This window comes from Thrips palmi, unplaced genomic scaffold, assembly GCF_012932325.1.
Source record: "Thrips palmi isolate BJ-2018 unplaced genomic scaffold, TpBJ-2018v1 HiC_scaffold_17, whole genome shotgun sequence".
Classification (NCBI taxonomy): domain Eukaryota; kingdom Metazoa; phylum Arthropoda; class Insecta; order Thysanoptera; family Thripidae; genus Thrips; species Thrips palmi.
Window position 1 is genome coordinate 1,092,474 of NW_023144626.1, and position 14,742 is coordinate 1,107,215.

Consider the following 14,742-nt stretch of genomic DNA (forward strand, 5'->3'; position numbering starts at 1 on the left):
GAGGAGGCGGGGTGAGTTGGAGCGCGCGGTGCGGGGGCGTTACTGCAGGCCCGTCGGGGCGTGCCCCCACCGCCAGGACGCCGCCGTGCAAGTGTCCGGCGCCGGCGGGAGAGCGCGGGGCGCGCAGCGGGTCGTCACGCCACTGGGAGCCGCGGGAGCCGCGGGAGCCGGTATCTGCGGACAGGCGGACCGCCGGGCCCCGCTCAACACGCAGAGCTCGGCAGCGAGCTCGGCAGCACATTTCCGAGTGAAAATAACGAAAATAATGGGCGTCGCGCGTTGGACCGCGTCAAGGCCGTCTGATCCCCCGCGCGGCCCGGCGGCGGCGCGCACGTTGCGGTAGCGGGGGTCACTTCCCTCAGTTTGCATATTTTCCATAGCAAATTGCCGTGAGCATTTACCGCCAGATTTGAACCCAGCGACGGCTGCCGTGCCATACTCACGCAGCCGGCCTTCTTGACCGCGTTCAACGCGCGGGCTGGTGCAGTCTGCACCCGGCTGGCGCCCGGCCTCGGTGGGGCCTCCGACGTCCGCGTCGCCGTCATCCAGGTCTAGAGGCAGCAGCGGCAGCCTGGGGCAAGCAGCTGTGGCCAATTCAGTCGGGGAACGTCCTCAACAACGTCCTCGATGACCCAAGGAGCACGCCAGGCCACGCCACACCAGGGCCCAGGGGCACCCGGCCACTAATTTGCCCGATTAAGCGCGGGATAGACGCACCGCCGTCAAGCCGCGCCACTGTACTGAAGCGCGCCGAGGTTCATGAAAGTACACGTTTAGAAGCTGGAGGTTTTCTGGCCACTCACTCGGACGCGCTGTCCAGGCCAGCCAGCATTTCCTGGAGCTGCAGCGGCCGGCCGGGCGGTCGGTCGGACAGCGAGAGGTTCACCACCTGCACCACCCCGTCAACACCGTCACCAAGGTGTCCAGCGGCATTCGGCCCCGAAACGCGAAACAAGCTGACTGACGTCGACCTGGTCCAAGTCGATGGAGGAGCTCCCGGAGGTGGCCGACGACTCGGCGCTGTCGGCGTTGAAGTGCTCGTTGCTGAAGATCTGCATGTCGTCCTCCAGCAGCAGTCGCGGCGTCCTGGGCGTGTCCTCCAGCGGGTCCTCGTAGACGCTGCTCCCGCTGGACACGTAGCCCGCGTCCTGCGCGGTCGCCAGGGTGCAGTTATCCTGGTCATCCTCCTCGTGGCCGTCGATGCCGAGCCCTAGGCCGAGCCCGAGGCCGAGCCCTTTGGTCGGTCGTCGCTCGCTCCCTTCTTCGTCAGCCGAGTGAGTGAGTGTGGGTGCGGCGGGGCTGCCCTGCCGTCTGATTCCGATCAGTGCTTACGTCGCTCTGTTGCTGTCGCCGCACTCATGAGGCGTAAGGCCAGAAAACTGGTGGAGGCGGCCAAAATTCTAGACGTGTTTTGAGCTAAGGAGTCTCTAAATGGGACTCGAACCGAACGTGTGGCCCCACCAATGGATTGCTTTCCGAACGAGGAATCCATTGGTAGGATCACACGTTCTGTGTCTAGGGGCGGAAGAGAGAAAGAACGACGAGGCACTGTTCAGAATCGGACTGTCCTGACCCTGGCCCTATGAGCGCGAAAGTGAGTCCGTAGGCGGGTGAGGGGCGAAGGTCGGCCGGCGGAGGATAAGTTCGGTCGGCGACCGATGCCACGTCGCCATCCGCCAATTCGTCGGCTTCGCGGACGCCAATATGCAAATTTTTGCTTTCGCCTCGCGGATTGATACAGCGCAGATGCCGTGGCGGCTATCGCGGCGGGACGTCGCGGCGCTCGTGGCGGGAGCACTTGTTTCCCCATCGAGTGGAAGTTCTGTGTGTCGCACAGTGGGCCAGAAGACCGGTGGAGGCGGACAAAACTCTAGACGCGTTTTGAGCTCCAGAGTCACTAAATGGAACTCGAACCGAACGTGTGACCCCACCAATGGATTCCTCGTTCGGAGAGCAATCCATTGGTAAGGTCACACGTTCGGTTCGAGTCCCATTTCGCGACTCTGGAGCTCAAAACGCGTTTGGAGTTTTGTCCGCCTCCACCGGCCTGGCCCACTGTGGGTCGTGCCGCCGCCGCCGCCGTTGGTCGTTTTCCCGCCCAACAACACGCCGACGCCGACACTGATAGGGCCGCCAGACTACGCCAGCCTCGCCGGTCGGGCCTACTCCGCGGCCGCGATGCCCGCGGCAGTCACGCCATGGGCCTGGCGGCCCGCAGCCCGCGGCCCGTCATCGGAATCGGATCGGCTGGCGGTCGCTGACGATGCGTTGCACAGGTTGCACACCGTCGCCGTCGCGGAGTCAGGGCCGCGACCAGGCATGTCCAGGAGGCTGCTTCCGAACGGCGCTTTCGTCACTCTGCCTCTCTCGCACTCGTACGCGCCCCACCGCAGGAGTGCGAGAGAGACAGAGCGACGAAAGCACTATCAGTTCGGAATCAGCCCGCGGACTTACTACTTCCCGTCGCTTCAAGTGCCCAATAGACGCGAACGCCGCATGAGTCATAGACGTCGCGCGCGGCCGAGTTCGCCATGTCGTATCCGGGGACGGCGGGGAAGTGGAGTGGACACTGACGTGCGCGGTAGTGTCACCGCGGCGGCCCCCTCCGCCAGCAGCCACGGGACTGGCCCAGAGTCTTAGACTGGCCTAGACCCACCAGGCCGCCCCCTCCGCCAGCAGCGCGGCGGCGGGCCTCCGCTTGCAAGGGGCTGTGCACCAATAAGCGCGGGGCGCGCAACAGCTGACTGATTCCGAGAGTCGTTTTCGTCGCTCTGTCTCTCTCGCACTCATAGAGCGTGCCGTATGGGTGCGAGAGAGACAGAGCGATGAAAAGGACTCTTGGAATCGGCCTGCAGGCACTGCTTGACGCAAGGATGCTGCTCCTGTCTTTCGCAGTCCCATTTTAAAAACAGTCACCCCGCCCCGCGGCTCACGCTGTCTGGTCGCCGGCCGGGACCAGAAGCCAAAAACACAAACAGACTCACACAGACACACCGCCACTCACACAGACATGCGTGATGCGCGGGGCAAGGCACGCGGGCGTCGTCATCTATTTTTGCACTGCGCGCGCCGCGGCGACCTTCTGCCAGGCGTCCATGTCCTGCCCATATCGTGCAGGTCATGATCCACAGGCACGCCCACCTGGGCCGACCTGCTGCCTCACTGGTGGCGCCTGCCCATGTCGCACAGTGCGCCAGAAGACCGGCGTGGAGGCGGTCAAAATCCCGGACGCGTTTTGAGCTCCTGAGTCGCTAAATGGGTTTCGAACCGAACATGTGACCCCACCATTGGATTGGTCTCCGAACGAGGAATCCATCGGTGGTGTCACACGTTCGGTTCGAGTCCTGTTTAGTGACTCCGGAGCTCAAAACGTGTCCAGAGTTTTGGCCGCCTTCGCCGGTCTTCTGGCCCACTGTGTGTCGCACCGTACACCCACCTGTGCCGACCTACGCCTGTTGCCGTCGGCGTCCTGGTCCGCCGCGTCGTCGACGACGACCCCGGTCGTGTCCGAGGCCTGGGGGCCCTGGCGGCCGTGCCGACCCTGGCCGCGGCCTTGCACCGGCCCGTCGGCCAGGCGACGCACGTCCTCGGCCAGCCCGTGCACCAGCCCCAGCACCTGCCGCCACGCCTGGCCAAGCAGTTCAAAAAGACGAGGGAAATAAATAAAATTAATTAAAAAGTATTTTGCTGTTGGTCTTATTGTTGAATCCACTGCACACAAGGCGGCGCACTACTCGTGTGCACTGTTGGCGCAAGCACTAATCTTATCACCGGTCGAGCTCCGTTGGTCTGAATGTTGAAAAACTACTTCTCCGAGAGAGTACAGCCCTAGTATTGACTCGCTTCGCTTGCAGCTGTGCTGGTGATCCCGCCAAAACAAACCCTCGAGCTGTTGCTTTAGAGGGTACTGCGTACGTACCGCGAGCCTGACACAGCTGCACGGCGTCCGCCGAGAGAGCTCAGCTACGCAAAGTGTTTTTGAGTAGATAAAACGGAAGGAATGGCAACTCTCTAGGAATCTATGTGTTGACAAGCGTAGCCCCGCCTCGAGCTGAACAGGTATCAGTCACAACTGCTGCGCGGCGACTACGCACGCTGAGTGGGTCAGCCTGGCGAGTAGGCCGCCTGCTGCTGCGCTGGCACGGGCGGCCGAAGGGTTGCCTACCCACCAGGCTGACACCGCAGTTTCCTCTAAACTTGACTTGTACCTGGTCGTCTGGCTCGACAACGGCAACCATCTCCTCGCTGTCCGTCGTGTGAGACGCCTCGGCCGAGCACGGCGTCGTCGCCGGGGACAGCGGGCGCACGGAGGCGACCTGGGGCTGCGGCCGCGGGCAGGGGCTTTGGAGCAGGGCCAGGGGGGCGGGGGCCGGCCGCGACAGCTGGACATCGCGCTGCTCGGCATCAGCTGGCGGCGAGGCCTGCACTTGCGCCTGGGCCAGAGACTCGTGCCAAGACGCGCTGGCACCGGGTGCCGCGGGCACGGGCACCGCCTCGTCGAACGGCGCGGGGGCGGGGAGGACGATGGTGGTGTCCGAGGACTCCACGGACACGGCGGGCAGGGCGTCGCGCAGGAAGGAGCTGGCGAGGCGGGCGCTGAGGTCCACGTCGGAGGGGCTCGCCTTGGGGACGGGGTTGCCGTCGTGCGGCGGCATGGAGTGCGGAGCGGCGTCCGTCCATGCCTGCTTGGCGGCGGGCAGTCGCGAGTGCAGGGTCTGCGTGTGCACGGAGCGGGCGGGCTGCGGCGCCTGGGGCGGCACGAGCGTCGAGCACGCCGTCAAGTCCACGAAGGGAGGGCTCCGCTTGGGCACGCCAGGAACCCCCTGCGCGCACCGCTGCCGCAGGACGGACGTCAGCGTGTACGACGCGGTGGGGGTCGGTTCTCGCCGCCACGGCGAGCTGCTGGACGTCGGGGTGCTCGTGTCGACGGCGGCCGCCAGTGGAGGCTGCGGCAGCACGGCCGAGGGAGGCGTGGGCCGCAAGAACGCGCTGATGGGCCTGGGCGCTGAGGTCGCGGCGAAGGGCGTCGGCATGGCGCAAGGCGTGGTGCCAAAGGGCCCCGAGGACGGTGGGCCCGCGCCCTCCATGAACGGCACGCCCTTCTTCTCCTCCCGCGAGGCGAGGCTGGACCCGAAGGCGAAGTCCAACTTCGGCGGGGCGCTTCTGAGGATGTCGGCGATGGGGTTGCTGACGGCGACGGGCATGGCGGGGCGGAACGGTTTGGCCGCGGTCGAGGTGTACGCCGGCCACTTCTTGTTGAGGAACAAGGACTCGGGCTCGCCCTGCTGCATCACTGCGAGGCCACCGAGGCCACCGAGGCCCAGACCGTCTTGCGTGGGAGGGAGAGGGCCGTCGTGAACGCTGCCCGCGCTCAGTGATCGGCGATCGCAGTGCTCTTCAGCGGGCCGCACGATGTGCGCCCTGCCCTGAGCAATGCCAACAATTCATTTTTCACCATACATTATGCAAGAGTTGTCATTTGGAAACTTGATTCTGTTATGCTCAAATTTTCCAGTGTCATGTATTACCCGTGGGGTGCGCGGGTGCAGCGCCGCCCCTGCGCGGCGACTGTCGGCCGGCCGCAGGCTCTTCATGTAGTCCAACTGGTCGCGCAGCGTACCGCAACGCACCTCCGCCAAGTCCAGCTGCTGCTCAAAGTCTACAAAATTTCATGTCTTACCAAAAAGAAGGCCAGAAGAAGGCTAGAATCAGATTTGAGCCCGCATCAGTCGCCTTGCGAGTGCGACGCCAGGAGCGTAGGCAGCCCAACTGACGCCGAGCCGCCAGATGCTCGCCTGCGAGGGAATTACCTTGCAATCCAAGTTTGCTGGGTTTTGCAAAGGATACTTCGGTCATTTCGACGACACTATCGACTACAGCTTTCTGTATATCTATGGGACAGAGGGCAATTTAACCCTAATTTCACTGTTTGGAATCGTAAAACTGAAAGAACGTCGAGAATCGAGCCAACAATGGTACGTAGAATGAGGCGCCATCGCCTGCGTTTGACAGGCCGTGCGCAGGCTAGGAAACTCGTGGACGGGAAGGACGACTTGCTTCAGTGCATTCTGGCCGATTCGTGCTCCAACCCAGGATGACAGCCGACTTTGCCACGGCACAGCACATGGAAATTAGCCAGGTTGGGTTCATTTCGATTGGACCCACGATTAACTATAGCTCAGTGATGCTTACGGACCAGTAAGGTAAGTTGGCACGCGATGTGACTGAGGGCGCTGAGGGCTGTGAAAAGCATTGGAAAGCTCCCCTCTTTTCATCCAAAACCAGAACGCCCGCGTGGGTGTCTCCGCTGTACTTCAAGTGCTGCATGTATCTTCGAGAACTATGAACTCCTGTGCCAAATCACAGGTTCCCACCTTCCTCAATTTCCTGACTTCCAAGACCCAAATTTCAAAATCTACATCTCACCATAGAGCACAAGTCTGAACAAATTTGGCTTATCGAAAACTTGAGATAGTTCGAAAACAATTGCAAAATCTAGAGACTTTGGCAGAAATTCCTTGCATAACTTTCTCTTCTCATTTTCAGGATTTCTTGTTCATGTACATGTTAAAAGTGAACCCCCTAAGGGAATTAAATAATTGAACACAGTATTTGTAATGCAATGGGTGTGCCACAATGCAGAAGAATGTTTAGTTGGACAGTCAGTTCTTGCAACTCAGATTGCCTTGCACTAGCACTTACTGCGGTATATAAGGCCAATACCAATGTAACATTGAATGAAGGAAAGTGCAAAACGATTATAGTACCTAACAAAGTGAAATAAATACATTATAGTTTTAGACTGTCAAATTCCATGAGTGACAGCAGTTAAATTAAACGACCACTGAAAGATCTTCAGGGTGAGTAAAATGGGAAAATGATGGAAAATAAAACTGACAATGTGTGAATGGCCAAATTTATTTTACTAAATAAAACCACACACAGGATAAACACTTATTCGTTATCGTCGTCATCATCATCTTCTTGACTGTTGATCTGTAATCAGAAAAAAAGAGTAATTAAAACAATGAACTGCACTAATGAATTGCTTTAACATTTCTTTTTAAGTTAGGACATTCCCATTAAGCTGCCACCCTCTTGAAAAATGGAAGTAATATCAGGCAAATGAGGAACAAGGACATTAAGCAGCCAGTAAAAGAACTTGTACCACTCAGTCTTGTAAACATAGAACCAACCACTGCAAATGGAATCAGGGTTTACACCGATTTCCCTGAACTGTTTTTCCTGATATCCAGGGTATAAATTTCCAATTTTCCCTCACGAGTTACTAATTTTATGTGCACTCCCAGAGCCAAACACATTGCAGCTTGCACCCGTGCTGCATCAAAAATTTATAATTTGACCAAATTATCAAAATTTCCCTAACTACAATCAAATTTTTTCGGACTTTGCCTGACTTCCACTTCCCCCTTTTATTTTTCTGACTTTTCCATGACTTCCCTGACTGGTGTGAACCCTGGGAATGTAGACAGGTCAATATGAAAGACAAGGGACCAAACAGAATCAAGCAGCTCTGCTGCCACAACCAAGTGTCCCAATATCTCAGAACAAGACCTCATTAAACATTAAAAATTACAATTAACTCAGCTATTCACGCAAACTGTGCTGAACATGGTTTACCCCCAAGGTTATAACCACCTCAGCGGATATGGAATATGCCCTGCTATGACTCACTCGAAAGGAATCAATTTGATCTATGAACCCTGGCAAAGGACTAGACTGCACAAAATCAAGCAGCTCCACTGCCAATCAAGCAGTCCCATAACTTAATACAGGACTACCTGGAAGACTCAATATAAATGTCAAATAGCTTTTAAAAAGAAAGCTGTACTGAACATGGTCTACCCCCAAGGTTGTAACCACCTGAGCGGATATGGAATATGCCCTGCTATGACTCACTCGAAAGGAATCAATTTTATCTATGAACCCTGGCAAAGGACTGGACTGCACAAAATCAAGCAGCTCCGCTGCCATGATAAAATGATCTCACTGAGAAGCGGGATCAAATTAACAATGAATTCAAAAAATGAATGAAGGGGAACCACAGGAATTGAATAGGACATAACTCAATCACAAAAAAATAGGAAAAGAAATGTTACCTGGAAGTATCTCAATTCATAGGTGTCCTTAGTTGTGGCAATAACTCGCAGCCAATCTCTGAGGTTGTTCTTCTTCAGGTACCTCTTAGCAAGGTACTTCAGGTACCTGAAAACAAAACATTGGTTCAAAGTCCGGAAATAAAAGAAGTACAGCAGCAGAACACAGGATAATGCATTAAAAAAAACCAACACCTACCTTTTACTGAAGGGAACAGATGAACTGAGGCACAACTTGTTCTTTTGCCTCTCAATGCTGACGGATGTGCCAAAGTTGTTAAGTTTGTTATTAACCTTGATTTTCTCCTGCAGGTACTTTTCCTGAAAATGACAAAACAGTAAGTATGTTGCACACAATCAGCAACTAAGAATAAAAGCCTTAGAGGTCCACAACTTACAAAGTTAGTAACATCCATGATGTTATCTTCCACAGGGTTCGTGCAGTCCAAGTAAAACTTAAGAGCGAGCTTAGTCTTCTTCTGAACAGCCTTTCCCTTCAGTACCATCTTCTTGGGCTGAGGCTTCTTCACACCACCAGGAACCTTCTTGGGGTCGGCCTTCTTGGGCTTGGCAACCTTCGGTGCCGCAGCCTTCTTGACAGCTGAAGCATCAGCAGGTTTGGTCTCCTCAGGCTTGGCCTCAGCCTTGGGTGCCGCAGGCTTCTCAGCCTTCACAGGCTTCTCAGCTTTGACAGCAGCGGGCTTGGCTGCGGGCTTGTCAGCCTTCACAGGCTTTTCCGCCTTAGCTGCGGGCTTCTCAGCGGCAGGCTTCTCAGCCTTGGCTGCGGGCTTGTCAGCTTTCTTGCCATCTGCGGCCTTAGCGGCTGCAGGGGCCTTGGCTGGGGCAGCCTTGGTTGCCGCGGGTTTCTTGGCCTGGAACAAACGGGGACAGTGTTAGAAGGTAATACAAGATGACAACCATCAGGGCACCTGATTATCAGCAGCATCTAATTGAAAACTCTGATGACAAACTCGGTTCTGAGACCGATTATTGGTGTTTAAATGGGCACGACGATTGACAAAGATACTGTGAAAAGGTAGAGGGAGCTGTCTGACATTAAGTGATCCAGTTAACCCTTACACATAACAGCACTACCACAGGGGATCATAACCTAAAGATAAAAAATAAAGAGACTCGAAAGTACTGTCCGTTTTCAAAGAATCGCGTCAGAAACACATAACAAAGACCACAGGTAGCCCACTTCACGAAAATTTCCAACTTAAAACATAGCCACGAGATCACTAACATTCTGAACATATCAACAGAGCTTCGCCTGCATATTTACATCCGCATCAATACAAAACATCGCGTACCGGTTAGGCATCAAAGTTAGAGACCTTAATAATATGCACATCGAAATTACAGCCGGCGATAATATTAATTGGATTGAACAAGGTTGTGACATTAAAAATACAGATTAAAAAGTCGGCACAATTTCCTAACCATGACTGCACGTACGGCACCGGGACAGTATCAATTGTGACAACTACGTCGATATCCAAGCAGCGAATGTCCAAGGATAACCGACGCAGTTGCGTCAAGACCACAAATTAACGAGTTCAAGGTTTAAACCGGCTAAATATCTCTTAAAACAATCATGAAGCGTGGCACCTACCGGAGGCATTTTACTCAAGAGACGAAACGTGTGGGAAATGGCCGAGTGAGAGGGAGAGAGGTCTTCTTCCGCTTTCTGTTGTTCTTCCTTTGACGGCTGCTGATGAAGAGTGAGGCGCGCGGCCAGCTTTCTGAGGCAGAGATGTCGTCTGCAAGCGCGTCTCAAAAAGTCATTTCCACGCCCAATACAACAGTTTCTTTCACGAAAACTTCCAAACTTGTAAGTAAATGGTTAGTTTATGGCTTTAGGAGCGCGTCAATGCTAAATATCTGCTTGAATATCCACGAAATTCGAGTTATCATGTGTGAGAAGACTGTCGTTCCGTTTCGCAGGCGGTGGACAGTGGCTGACCACGCAGCAAGCACGACTGCCCGGCTGCGTGCACACGTCATTTACGTTTGCCAGTTTCTTCTCTTATTTCAATTGTCGTAAGTGTCACTGCGTTTTAGAAACATTTTTGTTCTCTTCCTCTTTTGACATTGTATGTGTCGCTATGCGGCTGTACCTTTTATTCCGTATTGTTTTTTGTGAAAGTTTCCTAACCATCGGGTGAAAGGGTGTTTACTTCCTCAATATGTTTACATTTCTGGAATGTTAGCCCGATTGAGTATTTGGTTTCTCAAAATATAAATTAAACTCACTTTTATTTTTATTATCATTTCCAGGATTTCATCAACCAGTCAAAAATGGACTCTCTGAAGAAAGGCTGGTTTAGTGAACTGAATGAACTATGGCCGGGAATGAGTTTGTCGCTTCAAGTGGAAGAAGTGCTGCACAAGGAAAAATCCTCGTATCAAGACATAATGGTGCTGCAAACGTAAGCCTCTTAAGCTGCAGTAACTATTTCACTTGATTAAAATCAATCAACTAATGCAATTCTTGTTGCTGTTTTTTAACTACAGGAAGTCTCATGGGAAAGCCTTAATCCTGGACGGTATAATCCAATGTACTGAATCAGATGAATTTGCTTATCAAGAAATGATATCATTCTTGCCTTTGTGTTGCCATCCTTCTCCAAAGCGAGTATGTCTTTTGGATGCCTTATCTCACTGTCTCACTGTATCAATGATTTATTTTTAAAATCAATTTTATTTACAGGTGCTTATTGTTGGTGGTGGTGATGGAGGAGTCGCTAGAGAAGTAGCCAAGCACCCTGATGTTGAGAGAATTGATCAAGTAGAAATTGATGCACAAGTAATTGAAGTTTCCAAAAAATTCTTACCCTCTATGGCCGTTGGTTTTTCGCATCCCAAGCTATCACTTCATGTGGAAGATGGATTCAAGTTCATGCAACAACACGAGCACGAGTTTGATGTGGTAATTACGGACTCGTCAGATCCCGTAGGTAAGCTTTCAAGGACAGTATTATTCAAAGTCTAATTTGTATGGATCTTGAACCCTTCTTAATGGCATGTGTCTTTTCAGGTCCAGCAGTTTCTCTTTTCCAAGAGAGCTACTTCAGTTTAATGCGCCGTGCTTTGAGACCTGGGGGCATCGTATGTTCTCAGGGTGGAACAGTGTGGGCCAATTCTGAGCATGTTGCGCAAACACTCTCTCATTGTCAGGCTACCTTTCCAGCTGCTGCTTATGCTTATGCTGCTGTTCCCACCTACCCCACTGGTCAGATTGGTTTTGTCCTTGGAAGTCTAGATGAGGTATGTTCTAATACTTTCAATACAGTACAAACTACACTTGTACCAGCATTGACCTCAAAGAAACCAAATTTTGAATGTTTTGTTTGTCTTTTCAGAACACAAAATTCCGAGATCCTGTAAGAAAATTTAGTGATGATGAATTGGAATCAATGCATCTTCGTTACTACAATTCTGACATTCATCAAGCTGCATTCACTATGCCACGATTTGCACAGAAAATTTTGTCTTCGACATCGAATCCTTCTGACAGAAATAACAATCCAGGTGATTCATCCTAATACGGGTCTGTGGCCTTGGACATGGTTATAAACATAACTGATCCAAAGTGCTCATATGATTTCCTAAGTGAAGTTCAGTTTCCAAAAAGTCTTCAAAGCCATATCTTATATAGACTTATCTGCTTGCTTCATGGAAATTTTATTTTTCTTGAGACTGCATTATGTTGAAGACTCTTTGGAGCTCTTACATTCCTACTAGATAAACTTTTTGTTTAGCATTGATCTGAAGGAGAATTACGTTTTTAGTTGACCAACAAGATTTTTGTACTGATTTATATAACAGTTATTTTGAGGCTGGTTCCACTTTTGTGTGTTTAGAAGCATACTTTATTCATTTTCAATGCTAATACCACACTATGATTAAGTTTTATAAGATTTTAGTTGCCTTTTGGTACTCTAGATAAAATGTTTATATTTTATATTTTCATAATATTTTTTTGTCCCCCAAAATTTTGATCTCATGAATTTTTTCATGTCTTTATCGTTGTTTTTACCCACCATGAGGGTTGGTAATGCAGTTGTGAATTTTTCCACCTGTATCATCGTTTTATTTCAGTCCATGTACTTGTCATTATACTTTATTTATTATATTGTCAGAGGCTTGATTCTTGAAGCCACAAATCCCTTTGTACTGATTGATAAATCCTGTCTGTTTGAAAGTAATCTTTTCAAACAGAATCTTTTTATTTCAAATAAGATAATTAAATGAAATTCTATTGGAAGTTTTGGGCGCTTCACCGAAAGGGTTTTTCTCTTTTTGTATCATTGAATCCTATTCCATGATCCTGGGAGAGATTGGAAAGGGTAGGTTGGGGAAGAGATACGGAAGTTGACTATCATCGCTTTAGTCACTTCTAAAGCATTAACTTACTGAACACAACTGAAAGTCAAATAAGCATCACAGTATTTATAAATAACCTACATTATAATATTTATTCATATACATGAATACACACATTTTCTGTGGTGATATGTCTTATAACAAATAATAAACATAGGAATTACAGATCTTGCAATATTCTATAAATTAAATAAAGTAACAGTGCACTTTGGTACATATTGGCTGACAACATTAAACCATCAAACAGCTAGCAAATACTCAACGTCCTACCATGTGTTCGACTTTCTTTTTCTGGAGCCCTTATTGGTGCTCGATCACAGATTGCAGGGATCACCACGGACCAGCTCTGACGAGGATAGTGCATTCACGAACACAAGCGGCGAAGTCTCTCGCAAAGCGTTGCAAATTGTTGAACACTGGAAGAAACTGCCACATCTACGTGTCGCCATTCCTTTCCGCAGGTGGCAGGGAAACTTGAACTCCTGGGAGAAGGGATTGGCGCTCGCTTCTGCTTCAGGGCCCACACTGCAGTCGCGACGCGTCGATACTCCTTGCGTCAGGGCCTCTGAGTCCGCTCGGCGCGCTCGGCGGTCGCGGCGGCACTACCCCACGCCGACTGCCCCGATGGCCGTTGCGTTCACGACGACGCCATGAGCTTGCTGTGGTGGTGACTATGGTGACTGTGGTGATGGTGGTGGTGGGCGTAGTCGGGGGGTGACGAGGACGCGTGGTGGTGGCCAGGGAGGCCGAACTGCTGCGCCGCCGCGAAGGGGCCGTGGGTGCCGGGGTAGCCGACGTTGGGGGCGATGGAGCCGAGCGGCCCCAGCGACCCCAAGCCGCCCCCGAGCGCGCCCCCCAGCCCCAGGGGCTCGGATTTGATGGGGTGGTGCGCCGCCTGGTACATGGCGGTGATGACTCCGTCGGCGCGCTTTTTACCGCCTGCAACGACCAAACGTCCATGTTATCGAAACTTTTTCTACGATATAGCGCGGGTGGTTTGGGCGCCAGGTCGGCAGTACCCACCTTGGTCCGGGGAGGACGACAGCTTGTCGCCGCCCGAGTGCTTGGTGTCGCTGGAGGCGGCCGAGGACTGCGACAGCGGCGACGACGCCGACGTGGAGGTGGTGGTCGTGGAGGAGGTGGAGCCGGAGCCGCCCTGCTGCTTCTTGGGCTTGCGCTTCCGCGTCTGGATGCCGTCCTTGCGCATGCTGATGGGCCTGTTGACGCCGTGCAGCTTGAAGTACAGCCCGCACGCGTTGCACACCGGCTCGCCCTCGTTGTTGCGCCGCCACAGTGTCGTGGTGCGCGTGCCGCAGTTGGTGCAGCACAGCCCCAGGCGCCGCGTCGCCGTCTGCAAAGCAAGGCCTCCGTCAACAAGTGCCGCAACACCGTGGCGCGAGGGGTTCACAGTGGGCCAGAAGAAGACCGGTGGAGGCGGACAAAACTCTAGACGCGTTTTGAGTTGCAGAGTCGCTAAATGGGACTCGAACCGAACGTGTGACCCCACCAATGGACTGCTCTCCGAAAGAGGAATCCATTGGTGGGGTCACACGATCGGTTCGAGTCCCATTTACCGACTCTGGAGCTCGCAAAACGAGTCTAGAGTTTTGTCAACCGCGTCAACCGGTCTTCTGTTCCAATCCCAATGTGGGGCTCCTTCAAAAGTAGGTGTACCGACTGCATTGCCACTTTGATTAGATTGAAAATCTCACGTAATGCGTCGAAAAATGCTGCCACAGGGCAAATTTATGTGGTCTTAGAGACAGACTGAGACATGGACAAAGTGAGGCGCCCCTTTGCAAGGGCGTAACCCATCGCTCGCACGTAACCAGTGAACGCGAATAGCTCCTCGAACAATACCATGCGATTTGACGATGGCGTTCCAAACCGTCAACTACGTACCTCGAGTGGATGGCAGAGGTTGCTGACTTCGTTGACGAGTCTCTTGGACGGCTTGACCAGCGGCCTGTTCATGCCGTTCATCTTGTGGTACAGGCCGCACGCGTTGCACAGGTAGTGCCCCGTGCCGTCGCGGCGCCACAGCGGCGTGGACACGGCGCCGCAGTTGACGCACTCGCGGCCCTCGCCGAACTGGAAGTCCATGGAGCCGTCTGGAGGGGAACAACGCCACGCTTGAGATAGGGACTAAATTAAGTAAGAAATCGACGAATTCTCGAAAGTTCATTCCCCAAAGTCGTTTGATTCCATACCCTCCTCCCAGTCAAAAGTTCACTCG

The 14,742-nt window shown here is 52.6% G+C and overlaps 3 protein-coding genes across 6 annotated transcripts in view; 1 reads left to right on the forward strand and 2 right to left on the reverse strand.

The window, feature by feature from the left end:
• Positions 1-6,900: 6,900 nt before the first annotated feature.
• Positions 6,901-9,887, reverse strand: LOC117643503 (60S ribosomal protein L22). Of its 2 annotated transcripts, none has more exons than XM_034382430.1 (5): positions 9,733-9,887; positions 8,516-8,989; positions 8,317-8,438; positions 8,121-8,226; positions 6,901-6,996 (listed from the first exon to the last, which is right to left on the reverse strand). In XM_034382430.1, exons 1-5 carry the CDS (start codon positions 9,739-9,741, stop codon positions 6,955-6,957), a joined length of 753 nt encoding a protein of 250 aa, XP_034238321.1. In that variant the 5' UTR covers positions 9,742-9,887; the 3' UTR covers positions 6,901-6,954. The 2 variants fall into 2 exon arrangements, with proteins under 2 accessions (XP_034238321.1, XP_034238322.1); XM_034382431.1 differs by lacking the exon at positions 9,733-9,887 and adding an exon at positions 9,561-9,712.
• A 159-nt stretch (positions 9,888-10,046) lies between these two features.
• LOC117643502 (spermidine synthase) lies at positions 10,047-12,408 on the forward strand. Of its 2 annotated transcripts, none has more exons than XM_034382428.1 (6): positions 10,047-10,160; positions 10,398-10,549; positions 10,635-10,755; positions 10,831-11,077; positions 11,158-11,387; positions 11,483-12,408. In XM_034382428.1, the coding sequence occupies exons 2-6, from the start codon at positions 10,419-10,421 to the stop codon at positions 11,663-11,665; spliced, it is 912 nt and encodes a 303-aa protein (XP_034238319.1). In that variant the 5' UTR covers positions 10,047-10,160; positions 10,398-10,418; the 3' UTR covers positions 11,666-12,408. The 2 variants fall into 2 exon arrangements, with proteins under 2 accessions (XP_034238319.1, XP_034238320.1); XM_034382429.1 differs by having other exon boundaries at positions 10,115-10,213.
• Positions 12,409-12,464: 56 nt separating this feature from the next.
• Positions 12,465-14,742, reverse strand: part of LOC117643500 (GATA-binding factor A-like) — a 31,767-nt gene continuing 29,489 nt past the window's right edge. Inside the window, exons 4-6 of one of the 2 annotated variants that reach the window (XM_034382426.1) lie at positions 14,409-14,617; positions 13,530-13,857; positions 12,465-13,445 (exon numbers count right to left, since the gene is read on the reverse strand). In XM_034382426.1, coding sequence (XP_034238317.1) covers positions 13,144-13,445; positions 13,530-13,857; positions 14,409-14,617 — 839 coding nt within the window. In that variant the 3' untranslated portion in view covers positions 12,465-13,143. Of the gene's footprint in view, positions 13,446-13,529; positions 13,858-14,408; positions 14,639-14,742 lie in introns of both variants that reach the window. The other variant, XM_034382427.1, reaches the window with a different exon arrangement.